The sequence below is a fragment of the Rhinatrema bivittatum genome, chromosome 6 (genome assembly GCF_901001135.1).
Source record: "Rhinatrema bivittatum chromosome 6, aRhiBiv1.1, whole genome shotgun sequence".
Classification (NCBI taxonomy): Eukaryota; Metazoa; Chordata; class Amphibia; order Gymnophiona; family Rhinatrematidae; genus Rhinatrema; species Rhinatrema bivittatum.
The window spans coordinates 219,303,832-219,328,800 of NC_042620.1; the positions used below are offsets into that span (position 1 = coordinate 219,303,832).

At 42.4% G+C, this 24,969-nt stretch overlaps 1 protein-coding gene across 1 annotated transcript in view; it reads left to right on the plus strand.

Moving 5' to 3' along the window:
• The window catches only part of LOC115094679 (connector enhancer of kinase suppressor of ras 2-like), a 545,829-nt gene that overhangs the window by 369,657 nt on the left and 151,203 nt on the right, over window positions 1-24,969 (plus strand). The window contains exon 8 of the mRNA XM_029607931.1: window positions 11,704-11,763. Coding sequence (XP_029463791.1) covers window positions 11,704-11,763 — 60 coding nt within the window. The remainder of the gene's footprint in view (window positions 1-11,703; window positions 11,764-24,969) is intronic.

Genomic DNA, 24,969 nt, shown 5'->3' on the forward strand with positions numbered 1-24,969 from the left:
GAACTGGGTTAAGAAACTCTGCTGTACATCGTGTGCCTAATAAAAGATATCATTCAATGAAAAATATGCAAGAGTTTAAAATTAAAATTGAGAGTAGATGTAAATATTTTGAATCATCCTCAAACATATTCAAATATTATCACAATGTAACTTTTATTATATCATTACACAAAAATGAAAAAATCTGACATGCCTGAAAAAGACATTTTCTGTGATAAACATGGTAACATTCTGATACGAGTCCATGACTGCTGAAAGCAGTAGTTCTTAGAGATGTGAATCGGAACCAGAATCGGTTCGGATTTCAGTTCCGATTCACCTCTAGCCATCTAATCAAAGGTCAGTAATATGGAGTTCCTGGGTAGACAAGTATTTTTATAGTATCTACAAGCAATTTATTGTTATCAGTTCACACATCTAGTATGCAACAATGTGAGACTCAGAAAAGAGAAGTAAGAGTGGAACTGAGTTGTAGGGTGCAGTAGATGGAGATGGACAGTGAAATGCTAAGAGAAATTAGGGAAGCTAACCAAATTGGTAGTGCAGTAATAATGGGAGACTTCAATTACCCAAATCACAAAAGTGCAGAGCATAGAACTTTTAGTCCTGATCAAAGGGGATTCCAATCATTTTATGAGAAAACAAATTCTAAATTTTATTGCGGCAACTCCACTGCATAGTGTTAACACAACAAGAAATTTCCAAGGTGCCCCAACACGGACCCGTGTTTCGCCGGTGGCTGCATCGGGGGGACCAAACAGGGATTCAATCAATCTGCAATTTTAAAATGGTTACAGATCAGGACAACAAACAATGGACTAAAGCCGATATAAAACTTAAACAGTAAAAATCAACATACCTTGGTGCAGTGTTCATAAGGTGGCAGGGAGTGCATTTACCCTTAGTCCAACCAGGTATTTTAAAGGCAGAATTTAGGCGCCAAACTGCAGGTGAACAAATCACCTTTCTCGCGGGAGCCACTCATCGGTTCCCAAGAGGCATGCGCGCCATATAGGTACATAGACGGACAACTCATGACAGTGTGAGAAATAATTTGAAAAGAACAGATTAAGAAAACAGATGCCACTCAATCTCCCGATTTAGTCCTTTAGGAGACACAGTGTCCAAAGTAAAAATCCATTTTTGTTCTTGTCGTCCCAAAAATTCTATATAATTACCACCCCGGGTTGGTTTCGAAACCACCTCAATTACAGCAAACCAGAGGTCAGCAATAGTATGGGAGGAACTTATCCAGTGTGCTACCAAAGGTTCTTGTTCACGGGATGTACGAATATTTGAACAATGTTCAAAGATTCGGGTTTTAATTTTACATGAAGTTTTCCCGACATAGAGTAAGGGACAAGGACACTTAATCACATAAATTACACCCTGTGATGTGCAGTCAGAGTTGGATTGTAGATAAAAAGTTCTATGAGTAATAGGATGTTGGAAAGATGAAAGGATCTCTGTATGGGGGCAAGCTGTACAGTGACCACACGGACGATGTAAAAAGTCTCCAGGGAAGGTCGCGTCCACCCTCCCTTGATGTGCGTGTACAAGTCTGTCCCTTAAATTATGCCCTCTACGGAAGGTGAACCGAAGGGCACCCTGGAACATATGGTGTAAGGACAAAGAATGCCAATGTGTACGAACAATTTTAGTCACTTCCCGACTTAGAGGAGAGAAGGGAAGTATACAATTATTAGAAGGCTCTGATGAAGAGGACTGAGGTAAGAAAAGTAAATCCCGGTTCACATATAATGCACGTTTAAAAGCATTCCGAATTACTTTTGTGGGGTAACCTCTAGCGACCGGCGAAACACGGGTCCGTGTTAGGGCACCTTGGAAATTTCTTGTTGTGTTAACACTATGCAGTGGAGTTGCCCCAATAAAATTTAGAATTTGTTTTCTCATAAAATAATTGGAATCCCCTTTGATCAGGACTAAAAGTTCTATGCTCTGCACCTTTTGTGATTTGGATTATTCTGTAGTGCAGCACCTTGCTTTTGTCTGTTTAGACTTCAATTACCCCAATAAAGACTGGGTAAATGTATCGTCGGGTCACGCTAGAGAGATAACGTTCCTGGATGGAATAAATTATAGCTTTATGGAGCAATTGGTTCAGGAACCGACGAGAGAGGGAGCAATTTTAGATCTAATTCTCAGTGGAGCACAGGACTTGGTGAGAGAGGTAATGGTGGTGGGGCCGCTTGGCAATAGTGATCATAATATGATCAAATTTGATTTAATGACTGGAAAAGGAACAGTGTGCAAATCCAAGGCTCTCGTGCTAAACTTTCAAAAGGGAAACTTTGATAAAATGAGAAAAATTGTTAGAAAAAAACTGAAAGGAGCAGCTACAAAAGTAAAAAATGTCCAAGAGGCGTGGTCATTGTTAAAAAATACCATTCTAGAAGAACAGTCCAGATGTATTCCACACATTAAGAAAGGTGGAAAGAAGGCAAAACGATTACCGGCATGGTTAAAAGGAGAGGTGAAAGAAGCTATTTTAGCCAAAAGATCTTCATTCAAAAATTGGAAGAAGGATCCAACAGAAGAAAATAGGATAAAGCATAAACATTGGCAAGTTAAATGTAAGACATTGATAAGACAGGCTAAAAGAGAATTTGAAAAGAAGTTGGCTGTAGAGGCAAAAACTCACAGTAAAAACTTTTTTAAATATATCCGAAGCAGAAAGCCTGTGAGGGGAGTCAGTTGGACCGTTAGATGATCGAGGGGTTAAAGGGGCACTTAGAGAAGATAAGGCCATCGCGGAAAGATTAAATGATTTCTTTGCTTCGGTGTTTACTGAAGAGGATGTTGGGGAGGTACCCGTAATGGAGAAGGTTTTCATGGGTAATGATTCAGATGGACTGAATCAAATCACGGTGAACCTAGACAATGTGGTAGGCCTGATTGACAAACTGAAGAGTAGTAAATCACCTGGACAGGATGGTATACACCCCAGAGTTCTGAAGGAACTAAAAAATGAAATTTCAGACCTATTAGTAAAAATTTGTAACTTATCATTAAAATCATCCATTGTACCTGAAGACTGGAGGATAGCAAATGTAACCCCAATATTTAAAAAGGGCTCCAGGGGCAATTCGGGAAACTACAGACCGGTTAGCCTGACTTCAGTGCCAGGAAAAATAGTGGAAAGTGTTCTAAACATCAAAATCACAGAACATATAGAAAGACATGGTTTAATGGAACAAAGTCAGCATGGCTTTACCCAGGGCAAGTCTTGCCTCACAAATCTGCTTCACTTTTTTGAAGGAGTTAATAAACATGTGGATAAAGGTGAACCGGTAGATATAGTATACTTGGATTTTCAGAAGGCGTTTGACAAAGTTCCTCATGAGAGGCTTCTAGGAAAAGTAAAAAGTCATGGGATAGGTGGCGATGTCCTTTCGTGGATTGCAAACTGGCTAAAAGACAGGAAACAGAGAGTAGGATTAAATGGGCAATTTTCTCAGTGGAAGGGAGTGGACAGTGGAGTGCCTCAGGGATCTGTATTGGGACCCTTACTGTTCAATATATTTATAAATGATCTGGAAAGAAATACGACGAGTGAGATAATCAAATTTGCAGATGACACAAAATTGTTCAGAGTAGTTAAATCACAAGCAGATTGTGATAAATTGCAGGAAGACCTTGTGAGACTGGAAAATTGGGCATCCAAATGGCAGATGAAATTTAATGTGGATAAGTGCAAGGTGATGCATATAGGGAAAAATAACCCATGCTATAATTACACAATGTTGGGTTCCATATTAGGTGCTACAACCCAAGAAAGAGATCTAGGTGTCATAGTGGATAACACATTGAAATCGTCGGTGCAGTGTGCTGCGGCAGTCAAAAAAGCAAACAGAATGTTGGGAATTATTAGAAAAGGAATGATAAATAAAACGGAAAATGTCATAATGCCTCTGTATCGCTCCATGGTGAGACCGCACCTTGAATACTGTGTACAATTCTGGTCGCCGCATCTCAAAAAAGATATAATTGCAATGTAGAAGGTACAGAGAAGGGCTACCAAAATGATAAAGGGAATGGAACAACTCCCCTATGAGGAAAGACTAAAGAGGTTAGGACTTTTCAGCTTGGAGAAGAGACGACTGAGGGGGGATATGATAGAGGTGTTTAAAATCATGAGAGGTCTAGAACGGGTAGATGTGAATCGGTTATTTACTCTTTCGGATAGTAGAAAGACTAGGGGGCACTCCATGAAGTTAGCATGGGGCACATTTAAAACTAATCGGAGAAAGTTCTTTTTTACTCAACGCACAATTAAACTCTGGAATTTGTTGCCAGAGAATGTGGTTCGTGCAGTTAGTATAGCTGTGTTTAAAAAAGGATTGGATAAGTTCTTGGAGGAGAAGTCCATTACCTGCTATTAAGTTCACTTAGAGAATAGCCACTGCCATTAGCAATGGTTACATGGAATAGACTTAGTTTTTGGGTTCTTGCCAGGTTCTTGTGGCCTGGATTGGCCACTGTTGGAAACAGGATGCTGGGCTTGATGGACCCTTGGTCTGACCCAGTATGGCATTTTCTTATGTTCTTATGTTCTTATTCTACCTTCCATTTGGAAACATTCTGAAAATACTGCGATTACTACAGAGCCTTTGAAAAAATAGAAAGTTACTTCTCAATGGCCTGTGAGACCATATTCACAATCTAGAGTTATATTACCTGAAACAAACAAGAAAAGACACTGATTTCAATAAATGAGGCTAAAATTCTTTTTCTGCTTCCCCCATCATATTTTTTAAATTAAATCTTCAAGGAACTAAGGGGTCGTTTTCTAACAGGATCGCATGCAAAAAAGTCCCTTTTTGCATGCAGTAGGTGCATCCACTCCCTTTGTCCTTGCCTGCAGAAAATGAGTTATATTTTTTCTGGGGAAGTTACTTGCGATACTACCTGTGCCAATCTAACCTCCACCCCTCTTGCCCACTGATCCGTTTTTGATTGGTGCAATATTATGTTAATGCTCTGACCCTGCGCCTGTACATTATTAAATAGTATACCGTTTATTCCTCTATCTTTTTTGGATGCAGCCACCAGCTCACTGACCCACATTGCCATGAAAAACGTCATGCAAAAGCAGCCCTAAATAATCCTGTTTCAAATTCTGATGTGCATACTTGTGGCATAGCATGCCATAAACGGACCAGTATGTCATGAGTTATTGGCCGCCTCTTATCCCCGTTCCATTCTAAACCCCTCACCCAACCTGCTAACATCTTCTTGACTATGAAGTTATCGAGCGGATCCCCGCACCCCTGTGCTTTCATGAAGAATGCAAAACCTGCTAACTGATTTAGTGTTGCCCCTCTAGACAACCCAGACTCCTTTGCCCAGGAGATGAACTTGACCATGAGTTTGCCTTCTACTGGTCCCGTTACCCATCTTTGTCCCTGTAAAAATTCTTGCACCCTACTAAAACCCCTGCAATATGTTTTCCATGTCACCGGGGCTACTGATGCCCTCACCAGCCCCACTCAGTAGCGTTCCAATCCACCATAAACAGTCTGGGATCGGTATTCCCTCTTCCTCTGCCTCTGGTACCTGTTGGCGAAAGAGATCCCACTTAGCGCGGGAAAGGGAATCCACTATTCTGTTACTAACCCCAGGTACATGCTTAGCCCTGATGGTTGTGTTAAATCGCAAGCTCTGAAGTATTACTTCCCTCAGCAATGCCGATACCCGAGAGCATAACGCTGCCTGCTTGTTAATAACCACTACCACAGCCTGATTATCACACCAAAAAAGTATTTTCTTGTTGTGCAACTTCAGGCCCCAAACTGTCAAAGCTACCAGTATTGGGAATAATTCCAGAAAGGTTATGTTCTTTACTAAACCGTTCGCCCTCCACTAGCTTGGCCACTGGGCTGCGCACCCTGACAGTACACACCGGATCCCCATCCGCCCAAGGCATTGGTATGTATGTCCAAATCCCGGTTTGTCACCACATCTTCCTACCATATGGCAACACCATTAAACTTGTCAAGGAATTCTAGCCACATCAATATGTCCTTCTTCATATGATCAGACATTCTAATATGGTGGTATGGGCGCCTCACTCCCCTTGTCGCATCCGCTAGACACCTAAGGAATGCCCTACCCATGGGAATCACTCGGCATGCAAAATTAAGGCTTCCAATTAATGACTGCATGGCGACCAAAGAGAACTTTTTTTGATAAAACTTGCTTGAGTGTGCTCCACAGCTTGTGCAATTTCTCTAATGGCAAACTTTGTCATTGCCTGTGTATCAAGCTCAATCCCCAAAAAGGATAGCATCCTAGTCGGCTCTTCCATTTTTCCCCGCGCTAATGGGACCCCGAACTCCTCTGCCATACTCTGAAATGTCAGCAGGGTTTGTAAACAAGTGTCCCTATCAGGCGGGCCTATGAATAGAAAATCATCAAGGTAGTGAACCATATTACGGTTCCTTGACTTTTTCTCTAATACCCAATGCAAGAACATGCTAAACATCTCAAAATATGCACAAGATACGGAACACCCCATAGGCATGCACTATTCAAAATAGTAAAAGCCTCTAAACTGAAAACCTAAAATTGGAAAACTGTTGGGGTGAATCTGGAGTAATCTGGACGCTGATTTTATGTCCGCCTTCGCCATTAATGCTCCTTTTCCACGATGTCTCAATAGTGTAATTGCTGTGTCAAATGAGGCATATTACACCAAACACACTTCCTCCGGCAAGTTGTCATTCACTGACTCTCCCGGTGGGTGTGATAGGTTTTGTATTAACCTGATCTCCCCCGGTTTCTTCTTCAGTCATGACCGCCAATGGTGATAACATCATTGCCCGGAACAGGGGGTCCGTGAATGGTCCTGCCATTCTGCCTACCTCAATCTCCTTATCCACCTTTTGCTGAACTATCTCTGCGTGACGGATGGTGGAAGGGGCGTTTACTGCAACTACATTACTAATTTTTCCTTGAAATGGTATGGTAAAACCGTGCTGGAAATCTTCCCTTAGCTTCTGGGCATCTTTGCACCTAGGGTATATGGCTAGCCATTTATCCATAGCTGCCAGTCGTACCGGTGAAGGAGCCCTGAGAAATTTACCATTACTTTCCTTTACTACCAATCCCTCCCGGATTCCCTGCGCCCCTCCTCACACACTTGGTCGCCGATATGGGGCGGCAAAGACCGAACAAATGTAATGTACACCCCGACTTGTTAAACCGCCATCATTTATTTATTTATTTATTTATTTAAATTCTTTTAGTATACCAATGCTCAAGACCACATCTTATCGTACCGGTTTACAATCATACTTTACTATTTCCGTTCTCCCCCCAATGATTACCCCCCCCCCCGACATAGCCGGGCCACTATATGTCCGCTCTGCCTTATTGGGTATCCCTGCATCCATGGCTTTGTTGGTCATTTGACCCACGTCTTGTGTTCCCCAAGATATAAATAGATTTTCCTACATCTTATCCCTAAACTTTTCATCGTAATTTAGCCAGGCCCATCCCTGGTATTCCTTGTATGCTTCCAGAATAGTGTCAATACTCAAAAACAAAGAACCCAACGAAGGGAGCAAGAAGAAATCAATACAGAAAAAAATGAAACTTGCTACCTGAAATTTCTCATTTGGTCTAATGGTCAACCTTGGTTTTGAGGTGGAGATACCCCTTCTTCAAGGACCCAACTTAAACTGGGATATTCAGTGGATGAGATGGTTCTGCGAAGCAATGCTGCTCGCTATTGCTATGTTGACTTAGCAGTAGCGGACACCTGTAATTCCTGGAAGTCGCCAAACTAATAACTTGTAAATATCACGGTTTACTGTATGGGTTGTTGACAGCCACGGTTGAAGAGATGAAACGACGTCTCCTTCAAAGATTTAAGGTGCCCAGAAGGCTACCATGCGTTGTCGGACAGCAAACATTTTTTCAAGTGGATTTCAAGATAAGTACTATTGGTACTAGACTGTATACATTATTTTCCTGGACTTAAAACCATAATCAGCACAATATCTGGTCACCTAATGATTTTCAAAGCTCTTAAAAAATGATAGAGCTGATCAGCATGATAACCCTTGTAGTGGTATCGTATGAAGGTTGACCATTAGACCAAAAGAGAAATTTCAGGTAGCAAGTTTCATTTTTTTCTCTATTTTTTCCAGAATAGTGTCCGCATAACTGAGCATTGGGGCAAACTGTGAAGGATCATCCCGTCCTAACACGCTAATCATTCTCAGGAATGCCCTGGTCCAATTGTTTATATTTCTGGGAACCTTCGATTCTGCCCCTTTTGTGTCCTCTTTCTTCCCTTTCCCACCTTCAAGTATTGTAAAGATGTCTATATATTCCCTCTTCCTTATCTTGCTCCTCAGTGCCTTGGGTACACTTTCCCAAATCTCAGATAAGTTAGGAAGAGGCGGTTGTGCTCTGCTTGTCTCCAGGGGGTCTCGTGCCAGCCGAGTGGGAGTGTCTGCCGGCGATTCACTCCAGTCAGAGTTGTTCCCCGATGACCCTGTACTTGAACCGCCCCTTTTCCTTTTTCTTTTCTTACCATTTTTCTTCGCTTCCCGTGATACCCTTAACTCCGCACCTCGGGCCTCTGCCGCTGTCTCCTGCTACACTCTTGTCGCGGTGGCAGCCCCGGGCACCCCTGAATCATTGCTGTCTCTGTTGGTTGATGTTCTGGCACTCACTTCTGCATCCTGGGGTGCCCGTACTCCCCCCCAGCTCGTCTGGAGTTGCTTGGTTCTATGGTCGCATGATCATTGTGGTATCCGTCTCAGTATCCCTCGTGCCCTCCAGTGGCACCTCCTGTCGACTTGGTGCTCCCGTATTCCGGCTGCTTCCTTCTACCGAGGCCATATTCCCTGCCTGCGCGGGATACTGTCCCGTACCACCCTGCCAGCTTGCCGTTGGCTGCCACCATGGGTGACACATCTGCGGGTATCCTTGCGGGAACATGTGTGGCAATGGTAGTGCTGTGCAGAGCAGCTTCTAACTATTAACTCATTCCCTTCACAGGTCTGAGGTCAAAACGGAGTTTAGTATGGGTGTTAGGACACTCCTTTGTACATTGGGCCGCCAAGAGGGCACAGGAGAGATTGAACGGCGCACATTTGGGCTTGACATGGTGGGGAGCCAAGCTGTTATGGATGGGAATGTGAGGAATGAGATGAGGGCAATTGCTACCAGAAGTGCGACGTAAGTTGAGCACATTCGAGAGACCCCACATTATAGTGATACATTTGGGAGGGAATGATCTGGGAGAGTGCTCATGCAAACAATTGATTAACATCATGAAGAGGGATTTGGCAGTATTAATGGAGTTGACCCCACAGACCATGCTGATATGGTTGGATGTCATACCCCGCATCAAGTGGCAGGAAGTCAAGTTGTGGGGCAGGGGTAGGAAGAAGGTGAATAGGCAGGTAGGATCATGGGTACAGAGGATGGGAGGACAACAAAGTAGGCATGACTGGGCTGATGAGCTATACGAAGGCTTATATGGGCCGGACAAGATACATTTATCCAGAGTGGGATATGACCTATTTAATAATGCCATAGAGGAGGCATTGGAACAATGGTTGAGTTGTGGGGGTAGGCTGCAGTAATGGTGGTGGGGGAAGGCCTGGGACAAGTAAGATACTATCCCAGGCTGGTGGCGGCGGTACCCGAGTCGATAGGCAAACAGGGAACTGGAGGACATAGCGTGGACAATCTGCAGGTCCTAGTGGATGGAGTAGTATGTCAAGTGGGCGTGGGCTGCCCGGACGCGATGGCCCCCTTGCTTGGAGCCATGGCGGGGAGCAGGGAGATGTTGGGCGGTCTGGCTTAACAGGGTGGACGCCGGCACGATTCCCGGGTCTTTAATCTTGTTATACACACCAGCGACTCGGGTACCGGTATTGTTATTTATGTTAACGGTGAATAAAAGCTGCGGCCTGTTTTCCCCAAAACTAAGTGGTGGCAGTGTTTTAATTGTGGTGGGGTCATTGTGGTAACGGGTGATGAGGCAGGAAAGGGGAGGACACAAAGGTGCAAGCTACCAATGTTAATAGCCTTCCCTCCCCCCAGTTAGCCCTGGCTCTTAAAACTTCATAGATCCGCCTAGTTTTCTTTATTTTAGAACGTACACCTCCTCCCTATCAGCAGTAAATATTTGCGTGCACATCTCTGGTTCACGCCCCGAAACGTCCATGCCTGCCCAGACCTCGCCCACATCCCACCTCTTTTTGAAAACTTTGGAGATGTGCATGCTGCGGGAAACATGCGCATATCCAGACGGCTTTTCAAATCCTCTTGGCATGCGTGAGCCCATCTTATTTGTGCATCCCCTAATTAATGCATGTGCCGCGCTTTTAAAATTCACCTTTAAAGTGGGTACATGAGGCAACAGGTGATAAAGTGACTTGTCCAAGGCCACAGTGAATGTCATTGGGAGAAGCAGGGTGTGATTTTCTGGTTTCTAACACGGTGCTCTAAATACCAGTCCCCACCTGTGTTTGTGCATTTCCATATTAATACATGTTAGTGCAATGGTACTTTAGCTTGAACCAAAATAGACATATTATACCATTTTGTACAAAACTGTTTTGCCCATAAACTGAGAGAGAGGGAGAGAAACATAGCTTTGGAAAATGTGGACCAACTGCACCTGCATGTGCACAATGAAAGTTCACTGTTTCAAGCTGGGTTTCCATTATTATCTGGCTCTCACCCATTAGGAAAAAAGGGAAATTCATGCATATTCATGATACTGTGAATAGTGCTCCTGTCCGGGCATATAGCATCTCTGTCTGGAGAAATACATTCCACGTTTGCAGGCATTTATCTTTTGGAAGTCCATAATAAATTTACCAAGTTTGTAGCAACTTCCAGACTAGCTCATCATCCAGAGACAGACAGATTCTTAAACAGTTGTTTCCATTTGGCCAAAGAAGGTCCTCCTTCCTCACCAGAGATGACTGGATAACTTTTTCTATCCACTTAGGGGTCGATTTTAAAAGGTCCGTGCGCTTGTCCATGTGCGCGTGGTTCTTTTATAACATGTGTGCATCGGTGCGTGCATGTTATAAAATACAGTTCCTGTGCACCTTCGCACCGGATTTTAATGTCCGCACGTGCATGTGTGGGCGGGTGGCCTCCGCGCGCAGGGGGGGAATTGTATAAAAATATTTGCGGCGTCGCAATCAGGCCTTTGCCCAGTTCCCTCCCAGTCTGCTCCAAAAAAGGAGCGGATTGGGAGGGAACTTCCCTAACCCTAAACTTATTCTTCCTTCCTCTTCCCCTCTCCTCTCCGACCCCTAAACTTACCTTAGTTATACCCAATGTTTTTGTTTTTATTCTCTCCTCTGGAGCAGAAGTAAATTCCGCACACTGGCCGGCTGCCAGCGTGCGCTTCCCCAGGGCAGAATCTAACTGTGCTGTCCCAGCCTGACCATTTTTTCAGGCCTGGCATATCTGCGCTTATCGGGAGTTACACGCGTGGCTGGGCCCTTTCTAAAATGCACTCGGCGTGCACAAGGCCCAGCCACACGCATAACCGCTGGTATTTGCACGTGCGGGCCTTTTAAAATCGATTTGTTAGGATATAATATAATTCTTTTTCAGTTTATTATTTCAAATAGCTAATACATGTCTAGAATTAACCACTCATCATTGATGCTAATTATATCTTTTCTTATTTTTTAGGGGATGTATATCAAATCAACTTATGATGGTCTGCATGTTATCACTGGAACAACTGAAAATGTAAGCTGGGGCAATCCAATGCAACATCCATTCTGCATTCTGTATATTTTAATGTTTCTGGCAAAACAATCACTTCAGATGTTTTAAATTTGTTGATATTATAAGTGCTCTTCTTCCTTCAATCAGTCTGCATCAACTGCATCAAATGATAAACCCATGTCTAGTTTATAAAATAGACAACTTCATTTTTATGAGTTGCACACAGTTTTTCAAGAAGTAATGCAATATTATTTTAGGTAGTTGAAGTATGTATATTTCCCAAAACTATATAATGGGATTTTTTACTTCAGTTTTTTTCTTATTGATATGTTTTCTAAATTGAGTCTCCAGTTTAAGGAATTGAAATTAACATATAGGTTAGGCATTTTGCTACTCTGAATTTCATTCATCTGGTAATCTTAAATAGTGCTGAGTGACTGACAGGTTGAATATTGCTTGATTTTAGTGTTTCTTCCTTATTGACATTTTTAACATACTTACTAGCAGGCCGATACAGTACAGTGTGCTCCGAGGGGTTGGGCGCATGTTTTCAACACGCTAGCGTTACCCCTTATTCAGTATGTTGATGGCCCTATTAGGTATTCCCGCACGATTCAGAAAGCAAAATGTGCAGCCAAGCCGCACATTTTGCTTTCAGAAATTAGCGCCTACCAAAAGGTAGGCGTTAATTTCTCCAGGCAATATTTTACCGGGGTCCGGTTTCTGAACCCGTAGCTGTCAGCGAGTTTGAGAACCAATGCTGGCAAAATTGAGCGCTGTCAAACCCGCTGACAGCCGCTGCTCCTGTCCAAAAAGAGGTGCTAGGAACGCGCTAGTGTCTCTAGAGCCTCTTTTTACCGCCGGCCCTAATTTGAATACTGAATCGCGTGCACAGGAGAGTGGCCGGTTCGTGCGCCGGGACTTACTGTATCGGCCAGAAAATTGTATTTGGACCTTCCATGATTTTTCAGTAAATATCTTGCATAAAAGTTAGACTGAATGTGTATGAGGTCCTCCAGATCTGGGGATATACCAAACAAAGGCCTGGATTTATCAAAATGCGATAAGTATCGCATGTGTGATAGCAAAAGGGGTGTGTTTTATGTTAATACGCGATTTATCACAATTTGCACTAAGACCTATGGAAAGAGCTAAGTTAGTGCAAATTGCGATAACATTTTCACACTTTGCGATAGGTGCCTGACCTGTTGTATTTCCTGCATACAACCACTGGGGGACCATTTTTAATGGGGGGGAGGGGGAAAGAGAGAGAGACTGGCCATAATGCCTGCTCCTAGATAGGTATTTGTATCCCTATGGGAGGCCCACCTAGAAACTCGAGGTGAGGTAGGGGGTTAGGGGCCACTTTGACATTAAAAGTGAGATGTACGAACAGAACAGTGCTCTCTTGTGAAGATTTGATGACCTTCGGAGAGAGGAAACTCACCCAAAGATGAGATTTGTGCAATGTTCTCTCCACCTAGCTTGATGTTACCCAAACAGAACTGTCCAACACCACAACAGTGCAGTAATGATGTGCCCATGGGGATCCCAGCTCCTGCAGGCACATAATCAGAACCGCGGCAGTGCAGTGAAAACCAGCCCACAAGGGTTCTACCCCCACAGGGTGAAGAAGGGACAGGCTACAGGAGGTGAGGGAGGCAGCCTTTAAGAGGGAAGGAAGGAGTGAGAACATCTCAAGCCCTCACCTCCTCTGCCCATCCCTTCCCATTACATCTGTCTCACTCGCTCAGCTGCCCTTCCTTCTGCCTGAGAAGGAAGGAGAGGAAAAATGAGCTTAAGCTGAATAAGTAAAAGGTGAGTGAGGGGAAGCGTTAGTGAGAGAGGAGGGAAGTGAGGAGGCATGGGTAAGGGGAAGAGAAGGGGGATAATAAAAGGAAAGGGAATGGAGGAGGAGTGCAAGGGAAAGGGGTGAGCAGGGATGCTAGTTCCTTTGCTATCAGAGAAATGATTTGCAGTTTTCAGAAGATTTTTGTGACCTCTTTTGGTTGGGAGGAATTTTTGGTGCTATCATTTCTGCTCCTGAGAAAGATGTTTTCTGGTTTGTTTGTTTTTAGACTTCTAGTCCAGTGGGGTCTAAGATTACCATGAGTTAGGAGTTCCCAGTCCCCACTACGAGCCTGCTTTTCCATCACTGGAAGTGTTGGGTCTTTTTCTGAGTGCCTGCCACCTGAAGGAGCACTAGCTCAGCTGTGCAGGTCTGAGATCAGCCGTGCTTTTGGAGTTTGAGAAGATCAATTGGAGGATTGTTGCTGGTCAGTTGGAGATAGTTTTGGTTGCATTAAATTTCCATTGGAACACCCCAACCATGTGCCCTGTGTCTTTTTAAGAGACCAAGGTGACCCCAAAGCCAGGACATTGAGTGTATATTTGTGAGGTAAAGAGAAGGAGAGACTGTATCCCCCTCGTGAGCCCAGGGCTTTGGAAGAGTATTCCTCCCGCCTCCATCCCCCAAGTGGAAAGGTCCCCAGCACCCAGGGCCTGTAGACTGAGAGAGAGAGGAGGAGAGAGTTTGTGGCCCCAGAACACCATGTACCTCTGTATTCTGGTTATTTGCCTGAATTGTCAAACATCATTCAATCAGAAATATTTCTAAGCCTCAAGTGGGAATAAATCAAACTCAATAAAAATACAGTAGTCTTCATTATCCAAACTGCTCCTGGTTTGGATTATTGGGAGTTTGGATAACCCATATTACTGTTCTCAGATAACTTTAACCTTAACCCACTGGGCCAGATTTTAGTAGCCATGCACGGGCGTAGATTTGTGCGCGCAACCCGATGCCCACAAATCTACACCCGATTTTATAACATGCGTGCGCAGCCATGTGCATGTTATAAAATCCGGGGTCAGCGCACGCAAAGGGGTGCACACTTGTGCATCTTGCGCGCGTTGAGCCCTAGGGGAGCCCGGATGGCTTGTCCTGTTCCCTCCGAGGCCACTCCGAAATCTGAACAGCCTCAGAGGGAACTTTCCTTCCGCCACCCGCCCCCCCCAGCACTAGGGATGTGCAGAGCAAAAGTTTAAGTTCATAAGTCCATAAGTCGAAAGGGGGTCCCATTTGCGGTCAATATGGACATATGGAGAATTCCATAAGTTGAGTCTATGTACATATGTGCAAATAAAAATTTAAACCCCTCACCCTCCTTAATCCCCCCCCCCCCCCCAAGACTTACCAAAACTCCCTGGTGGTCCAGCGGGGTCAGGACGCCATTTCTGACCTCCTTTGCAAGGAGCACGTGACGTCGGCGTCACGTCGGAGTGACGCGGCGTCACGTGATTCCCCGCGGGTTCGCTCCGGGACCCTGGTTCGACCCAAAAGGAACTTTTGGCCAGCTTGGGGGGGCCTCCTGACACCCCCAAGCTGGCCAAAAGTTCCTTTTGGGTCGAACGGAGGGTCCCGGAGAGATCGCGCAGGGAATCACATGACGCCGCGTCACTCCGACGTGGCGCCGACGTCACGTGCTCCTCACAAAGGAGTTCAGAAATGGCAGAAATGGCGTCTTGACTCCTCGCTGGACCACCAGGGAGTTGTGGTAAGTCTTTGGGGGGGGATTAAGGAAGGTGAGGGGTCTAAATTTTTATTTTGGATCAACAATCGCGATTTCCAACGTATTCAACATAGCTATGTTGAATAAGTTGGAAATCCGAATGTTTTCGCCTCATCACTTTTTTAAGTTAAAAAAAAAAAAGTAGCGTTTTACATTTAAGTTCAAAACGAATGCACACCCCTACCCAGCACTACCTAAACCCCCCCCCCCCCCCCAATACCTTTGTTCTTCAAGTTGCACCTGCCTCTGGGCAGGCGTAGGTTGTGCGCGCCGGCCAAGTGCCGGCGCACTATCCCTCGGCCTAGAGGCCTTTCGAAGGCCTCTGGTCATACCCCCACCTCGCCCGGACTGCCCACTCCCCGCCCCTATTTTTAAGCCCCAGGACATACGCGTGTCCCGGGGCTTGAGGGCATCGCCGGGCCTATGCATAATAGGCTCGGCGCGCATAACCCCCCTGCACACGTAAATCCAGCCGGATTTACGCGCACAGGGCTTTTAAAATCTGCCCCACTGTATTCAAATAATCAGTTAAGTGTCAAAAATTAAATTAAAAAAAAAGTTATGGGCCTTCAGGCCCAATCCCCCATCCTTTTAAACACTCGAAAGTAATGTTGGGCTTTGTACCCTATGTCACCCCTCCCCCCCTAGCCTTCCAAAAGACAATGCTAAAATTGCAGCTGCCACCATCTCACCCCTCCCCCATGCTCTCACAAAATATATGTAACCCCTGGGCTAGTACCCCATGATAGGACTTATATGACCACACCTCAATTATAGCTTAAGCTATTCTTTCTCCTCTACTGATGCGAAGCCAAGCTGAGAGTCCAGAATCCCCTGTCAGTCTCTGAGCATTGTTCAAGTCTTAACCAGGCATTAAAGACTTGTAAACAGCACTAATAATCACATTGTTATAAATAGCAGTAATAAGCACACTGGAAGCTGATTGTTTCCAACTCAATCTCTACTGATTAAAAATGGAAATTGATAAATCCATTGCAGCTCTCAATATTTAAAAATCCTTGTTTACACTTCGGATCATAGATAAATTTGTGAACTGAGTCCCTGGACCTTACAGTAATCAAGCAAACAGTACAAGAAAATTCTTAGGAAAATAAGAAGGGAAACCAAAACCAGAAGAAGGAAAGGTATAAAAAAACATTCCTCCTCCAAACAAAAGGGTTTGTTTGGAGGAGGAATATATGAAGTTAGGAAAAGGCACTCTGTCTCCTTTATTTCACCCAGGTCTCAATCCCAGAGATGCAAGGGTCCTTTGCTAAGAAAATGAACAAAAAAAGAGTAACAAAGAGACATGCTACCCCATAGGAGTGTAAACTAAAAGATCCACAACTTAAGATGGTGGTAGGGGTTTATATACTCTGAGAGCTAATCATCTTAGGCTCCCACATGGGGGAGCAAAACACTGATAAATTCCAGGGAAAAATATAATAAAAACTGAAAATGAAGGTCCCTAATCAGCACTCATTAATTTCCAGTCTTCATGCCAATATAAATTGAGGAAAATGCCTGCATAGTTGTGATGGGACAGGGGAGATCTGGAGATCGGCCAGTGCCATTTTGATTACGGCATTGGAACTGGAGCATAAAGGGCACTATGGCCTCCAACACCAGACCACAAAGGCTTATATATATATATATATATATATATATATATATATATATATATATATATATATATATATATATATATATATACTGCCTTCCTCAAATGAAATTTCTATGCAATTTTGAAAATTATGTGTGAAAATTTCCCAATAAACTTTTCCCACACAAAGTAGCATAAGTAAGTTTGTGCAGCTATTTTTTGGGATAATTTTCATGATATCTAATAGCATGTCCATCCATAACATTTGGCATTGCTCCACAAAGAGCAAACAAACATAGGGGGGGGGGGGGGGTCATTAATTAATTAACATTAGGCTTTACCTCATGGTAAATGCTATAATGTAGAGATAATATGTGGTGTTTGAAATACTGTGAATTATCTCCCCCCTCTCAAAACCTGGTACAACACAGGTATTATAATGAGTTGATTTTCATGAAAATCATCTCATTATTAGGTAATTGAATGCAAATCAAATAATGCAGCTTGCCTCAAAATTCACGAGCCACGTTATTTGATTAAAAGTTAGCATATCTCAAGGGGTGTAGCTAATCTTCCCTGGGAGCACTAGGACATTAATGCACTTCCTGAACATCCCAGGCTAAGGTCTTAAAGGTGCTGATGCAGCCTCTGATGTCCCCCCTTCTATCGGGGTGTATAAATCAGTGGGGGGGGGGGTCTATTGAGACCCCTCTCTCTCATCCCCCTCCCTTCTCCCTTCTACCCTCTGAAGTGGTCGAAGGTATAAAATGCAAAGAAAATTCCCCTAGGTAAGCCTCAACCCCATGGGAGAAACCCCTCCTCTTGTTAAAAAATTGCAGCCCCTATCCCCTAACCTCCACACTTCCAGGGCCTTTCTATGCCTCTCCTCCCTCCCAGCTCCCCAGTGCATTTACAATAAGTCCTCGTGGTCTGGTGTTGGAGGCCAAAGTGCCCTTTATGCTCCAGTTCCAGTGCCGTAATCAAAATCTCACTGGCTGATCTCCAGATCTCCCCTGTCCCATCACAACTATCCAGGCATTTTCCTCTTATTTTATACCCTCCCCTCTACCACACCCACACCCCTAGCCCAGCCATTGCAGAGAGTCCTTGGCCAAGGGCCACAGACTGTGTCTGCTGTTGGAACCTGATATACACAAACTGAATCTGTCCAGTAGGTGTCACCATTGTGCAATGGCCAGGGCTCCATGCCCTGCAGAAACTGTGAACTCTGCCTCAGCAGCATCCCAGCCCCACCTGGCCTGGAGAGCAGAAATCGGGTCTTTTAAATGGAATCATCCATGGTTAGGATTTGTTTGTTAATTTAGGCGTTTGTTAACATTCAATGTGCATTTTTTTCCTTGGACATATTTATCTCTTCACTTGTTTTGTCATCTAACTTCATCTTCTTCAGTAGCTTTTTGAGTTCTATTTGCATTTTGATTAAGGAAGCTAAGGTCCGGTCTGCCTATCTTGGTCTTGTGATGAATATAATAATAAAATTAGATGCAGGAAACTTATTCCTCATATTTTTTTGTTTTATGTATTTATAATTAGTGTACATTATACTTTAAAAAGTGCTAAGAAAACAGATAAATGATACAGAAACCAGTAGGAATTAGGTTATGGTTTGTTTGTCATCGGAGTGAACCTATTAGTTAGATTGTGTGCTTCTTTTATAGAAATTATACTAATAGAAGGTTTGGTTTGTTTCCATGCTGATAATTGCTGGGAACTCTATTTTCCTCTGCTTGAGGGTATTATTTAAAAAAGAAAAAGAATTGCAGGTGGATTTTATCCCTTGTTAGGTTTTGCAGTTTCGTTGAAAGCATTGTGTATGTAGTTTAGTATGTTGATGTGAAATTCCTTCAGAATGAATAGAACATTAGTTTGTGTTAAATTCTCTCTGATAAATAATTTTCAAACGATAATGCTATTTATGGAAAAATTACTACTGATTATTTTCTCTAATTTCAAAGCAAAGTTAATTGCAAGATGAAATTGATAAATGTTACCTATGTCATTTTGGTTTAGAGCCCTGTTCAGTATATATTTGCACTAGCTTTTTGCACAGTTTTCATGCCCTGTGCATGTCAGATCAGGCACCTTCAATCTTCTCTGATTCAAGAGTAATCAAGACAACTGTTAAAGAACAACAATCCTCAGCCATCTTGGACAACGGGAAAAAAAGTGCCACTGATACCTCGTAACATGGTCTGGTTTGTGAGTCAAACTGAATGACCATCCCTCATCTTTCCTCAGTACATAGCTATGTGAGAGTTGTGTTCCACTAATCATATTTTAGCGGGTGCTTTGATATACTTGTCTGGATGACGATAAGACTTAAATTTTGCCCCACAAAGAATAGATCAGAAAAAAGTCCAAATAAGAAACTTGTACGATATGAGGATAACTTTCAAAACTGCTTGCATATGCTTATTTACGCATGTATATGGGCGCACACAAAGTTGCTCCTGTATTTCATAACCTGAGCAGAAACGATATGCACGGGTTATAAAATCCAAGTACATGTGTGCAGAAATGCTTGCATATGTAAAAACTATGAGCCATGCAAGTTCAGACTTATCCAGATAAATGCTGATTTATCCAGCTATGTAGTAGTCTGAAAAGTACTACTAGATGGGAAAGTAGTGCTTTTCAGCACCAGCTATTACCTAGCCGGATAAACTGGAATATAGCCAGATAAGTGCTGCTACTTAACCTGATGTTCATATTCGTCTAAGTAATGACAAAGTCACTACTTAGCCAGATAAGTTGGAATTAAACCGGATAAGTGTATGCAAATGATATACCTGCATATTTATACTTTACATTTTAAAAGGATACATGAATAGATTTTATTTGCATTAATTAGATGCATTTAACCCCGTAAATCAGCTTTTACACCTGTAAGTCAGGGGATTCTTGTAACATGTGCATGACAATGGAAGAACCAGTTTTCCAATTAGTCCAGCAGTTTGCCCAGTCCATCTCCAGCTCATGAAGACCCTCCTGGCTCTTCAGCCTGAAGTCCCCCCCATTTCACCCAGACCCCTACCCAGTCTTTTTTTCACGTTTAAGATGTTTATGATCACTTATACAGGACATTGAGCAGAAATAAATATACGCAAGGAAAAGACTTAGGGGCATTAATTTGGCAGGTTGTAAAATCGCAATTTATATGCATAAATGTTGGCACCTCCCGGAGGCCCTGGTCCATCTCTTTTTTACATGCACAAATTTGCTCATGGACCCTGATTTATGCATGCATGTTGTGGTTTTTAAAATAGTATGCACTCACGTATATGCTTATTTTACGTGCCAGTGCTTGCAATGTTTGAAAATTCACCTTTATGGTCTTATACTCTTGTTACAGGTTCACGCTGGAACCTAAATATATGTTGTCTGAGACTTACTTTTTAAGTGTAACATTTTTTGAAAAGCTTATCAATTTTTAAAGTAGATATTTGTATATTTTCTGTATGGAATAAAGGAGAAGACAGTTTTTACCTGGATAAAGTTTATTTTCAAAGATGCTTATTCCTTGTACATTTAAGAGACTGTAGAAGAGTAACTTGATATGGCATATGTATTATGTATTCGGATTTTTTTTAAATTAAAAATTTGGCATCTTTCTTCCCTTCATTTGCTAAAATAAAATCTAAGGGCAATCAATATTTTAGCTTGAGGGCTATTGTATTAATTCTTATCTGATTTCTAATGAAGAAATCCAGCTCTGAGCTATGAATATTCTGCAGTTTTGATATAGACCTCCTACAGATCTACCCTTCTCTTACAATGGTAACCAGATTTTTATAACATTTTTACTTTGCTATCCCTGTGCCATTGTATGACAAATGAGGTTCCCACAGCATTAGTGCCTGTGTTAAGCACAAAATTCACACAGCTGCAGCTTATTTGTTGTTTGAATGATGTCAGAACAGCTTTATTACTGGAATATTAGACAAAGTGTCTTTTTAAAAAATGTCTTTGGAGTATTTCTCTACTGGTGGGAAGTACTTGGCACTGTAATCAAATGTTTCTGTAACAAATATGTGACCACATATCATAGCTTTATTCACTGCAAAGACTATAATCACCTGACCAAACACATTGGTTATTTCTGTCTTCTTTTTTCTTCCCTTCTTTTCCTATTACCCCCTAAAATATTTGATTGTGTTGCCATAATAACAGTGAAATAGTTGTTAATGATATTTCAGGAGGTATAGAAAAGGCAAGGCAGTCACTGACAATGCCAGGAATAAAGGTTAACAAATAAAAACATAAATGTGTATCAGATGGTACCTTTTTAATGTACTAATAATGCATTTCTTGAATAGATTAACAGAGCTAAAACTCTCTTCTTCAGGTCAGAATCTGAAAATACAATGCTTTTTATAGGAGAGTTGTGAGAGTCAGATAAAAGCACAGGATGCTATTTTACTTTTGGCCTTTATTCAACAGATTGAAATACAGAAACAGAGAAACATGGTAGCACAAAAGGATCATGCAACCTGTCTAGTTTGTCTATCCACACCATCTATTCAGTTTTACAATCCCTGCTACTCCCTCAGAATGTGAAGAGAGTTTTAGCTCTTGAAAGCTACTCAAGAAATGTATTGTTAGTCCAATAAAAAGATATCACCTGTAATATAGTTTTTTCATTTTTATTTATTAACCATTATTTCTGTGCATTCGTGGACTACCAGCCACCACACTGCTTCAACCAATGATTCAGTATTTTTCATTTTAAAAAGTCATAAACAACTCTCAGAATACAAAGATCAACATAAAACAAATGTTTAAATTTACCTGTAAGACATCAAACTGCTTTGTGTTTACTGCCAACTAAATTTATTATAAACCTATGCACTAGCACTTTGTTGTAAGGAATTATTAAGGATTTTTCACCATAAACACAAAGCAAATGGAACTCCTTATTAAATCTGGCCCTTGGTCCCTTCCAAAGGAATCTGCTAGACTTTCCAGTCATTAGACAGGTTGGTAAATCTTCAAATAAAATTGACTATCTTATTTTCTTTCTGGTCAGAAAAAGATCAATGAAAATGGAAGACAGAATGAATTCAGATGGGAAAGCAAAATGCAAACACACTTCAGCCAATAGCAATAGAACGAGGGGTCATGAGATGAGGGTGAATGGGAGTAGACGCGAGTAATCTAAGGATACATGGAGGTGGTAGAGACAAGGACAGGAGCTGACTTCAAGAAAGCATGGGACAAACACAGAGGAGGAGCAGGGAGGAGCAGGGATTGTAAAACTGAATAGTTGGTGTGGATGGACAAACTAGACAGCTAGTATGGGCTTTTTGTGCTATCATGTTTCTCCTTTTCTGTATTTCAATCTGTCGAATAAAGGCCAAAAGTAAAATAGCATCCTGTGCATTTGTCTGACTCTCACAACTCTCCTATGAAAAGCATTGTATTTTCCATTCTGCCCCAGAAATATTTAAGGGCTCTATAGATTGATCTATTTTATTTTTGTTATGGAGGTATGAAGTTTTGGTTTACTACCAGTAGATGCCGGCAGCTAAGAGCCCAGTAATCATCATAGTTTCCAGGACAGATGGCTTTTAGAGGCGTAAGTGCTACACTTTTCCTTGAAAAAAAAAAAAGGATTATATATACAATAGGTCAAGAAAAGAGAAAATACAGTTGCCATTCTCAGTCTCGTACCGAAATTGTGCATGTTATATATACAACTGCTTCTCAGATTATTTTCTGTTATAGTTCAAAGGATGAAATGGCTCAGCATAAAAGATTAAGGTGGGGGAGGGGGAGAGGATTTATTCTAAGGCAGTGATGCAGCTCGCTTCAAGCAGAGGATAGGAGGGTTCACACACGAGGAATTTAGTGCTGCTCTCATTGCCAGATGTATCTGAAAGCTTTAGCCATGTTATTGGCCATGGAGTTACTAACTGTCCTGGAAGCAAAGCACAGGAACCATAATGACATGCTGGGATTATTAAGGTGTCCTGAGACCTTGGTATACCTTTACCATGCACTGGCGTTTTGTCTCCTTTAGCAGATATAATTTAAAAGTGCTGTTCACTTCTAGATTAGATTATATTTTTTTTTTGGTAAATCATATAGCCCCAGGTGAATAGGGCCAGGCTGAGCCAGTCCTGGGAATTGCTCTACTGAATATTAATGGGCAATGTAATCCTGATTTTCTTAGGGTAAATAAGGACTGGCTCAGCCTGCCCCCTTTTTGACATGGAGCTATATGGTAAGCTTCAGTCAGTAGTTAAAAGAAATACGTTATCGATTCCTTTTTTTTTTCCTCAATTTTTCATCTCATTCCTGAGGAATAATGCATGATTGATTGAAGTTTTTGATCCCTCCCTTCCATAGCTGCTACTTCTGTTCCAGATTTAAGTAAATTGGGGGATACTGCTACATGGTCACTATCAGAAATGTTTTCTAATAAGCATCATGCATAAATAGATATAGAAAAACTGGTAGAAAGAAGGTTTCTAAAAAAAAATGGAAATGATCAGCTTTTTAGGATCTGCCAGGTACTTGTGAGCCAAACTGGCCACTGACAGAGACATGATGCTGGACTCAGTGGGCCTCATTCTGACTCATATGCTGTATCTTATGTTCTTGTGATCACTGTCTTTTTTTTTAAAGCACACTTTTGAATCCAAGCAATGTGAAAAACAAAAACATAAAATATCTTGGAACAAACAAGAAAGGAGAATTAGGTATAAGATCAACAAAAAACAAAACTTAGAGCCATATTTAATCCCTGGACAGGACAGATCCTGTAGCTGGCATCCAGGGGCACATAGGCAAGAGAGGATGGACCCTTTCTGCACACAACTCCTCCACTCTCTCTGTCTCTGCACTGATAGAGCTATTGTTCTTTCCAAATTTGGAATCTTGGAACTCAGAGTTCATGCGAATCCCCATTTCTTGCAATGCAAGCCCTTCTCCGTCCTCTGTACACAGCACTAGGGACGAGTATTCATTGGTTGATTTGTTTCCTTCATTTTGGTGGTATGCACTTATCTCACAAATGGAGAGTAGGCATGCAAAACTGATGGTATGCGTGAATGTAAACGGCCATCCACAAACGCGCATAGCATCAGTTTTGCATGCCTACTCTCCATTTGTGACATATGTGCATACCGCCAAAACAAATGAAACAAATAAACCAACCAATGCACATCCCTTCACAGAACTGATAATTATCACAGTCTTTTTCAGCCACAAAACATACTGAGATGCAGAATGGTTTCCAACTTCTTTTACTGATAGTTGCATGGATAACTAAATAATATTTATAGCTTCAATTCAGATTTCAATCAGCGTCAAAAAATTAAATAGCAGAAAGATTAATGACCTTGTGACCTCACTCCTTTAGTAAAGTCTCTCAATTTCTCTGGAAGCATGCCTTTCAACCCTTCAATTCTTTCTTTTCCAAGTTTTTCCATTTCTCAGAATTCTCAGATTGAAGGGAGTTCAATCATCTTTTAGATTCCTTATTTTATTCCAGCTTTTTCCCACTGTAGATGGTTAGAATATAGTCTCAATACTTTATCAGAGCATAGTCCCAGATACAGGGGGGAGGAGCCAAGATGGCGGCAGGACGCTAACACTGCTCTGCTCGACGCTGTTGTTTCTTCAATTTTATTGCCGTGAATTATAGCTATGTCGGCGAAAAGGAAGGGGAAAGTCAAAATCTTCCCTTCAGACCCCCCGACACCTTCTGGGCAGCAGACCATACAGCAATGTTTGGCGACGGCAACAGAAAAAAGGCCAGGAGGTCCGGCTGCCGAGGAGAGCTCCTCTCAGCTTCGGAAGAAGTGTCCCTGAGCCCGTTAGATGTCAGGTTTCCACTGCAGGAGCGAGAACGCCCGCAGAAGCTGACCAGTCAGAGGCCCGGAGAGGTAGCGACTGAGTTGTGCCCCAAAGGAGCGACTGTAGGGAATGGACTCGCACCAGAAATGCTGGAAACCTCAACCGGAGATACGAGCAGGTTACCGGCTGAGGGAACATCTGCTGGTGGAGGAGAAGATGAGAGGCTGAGTT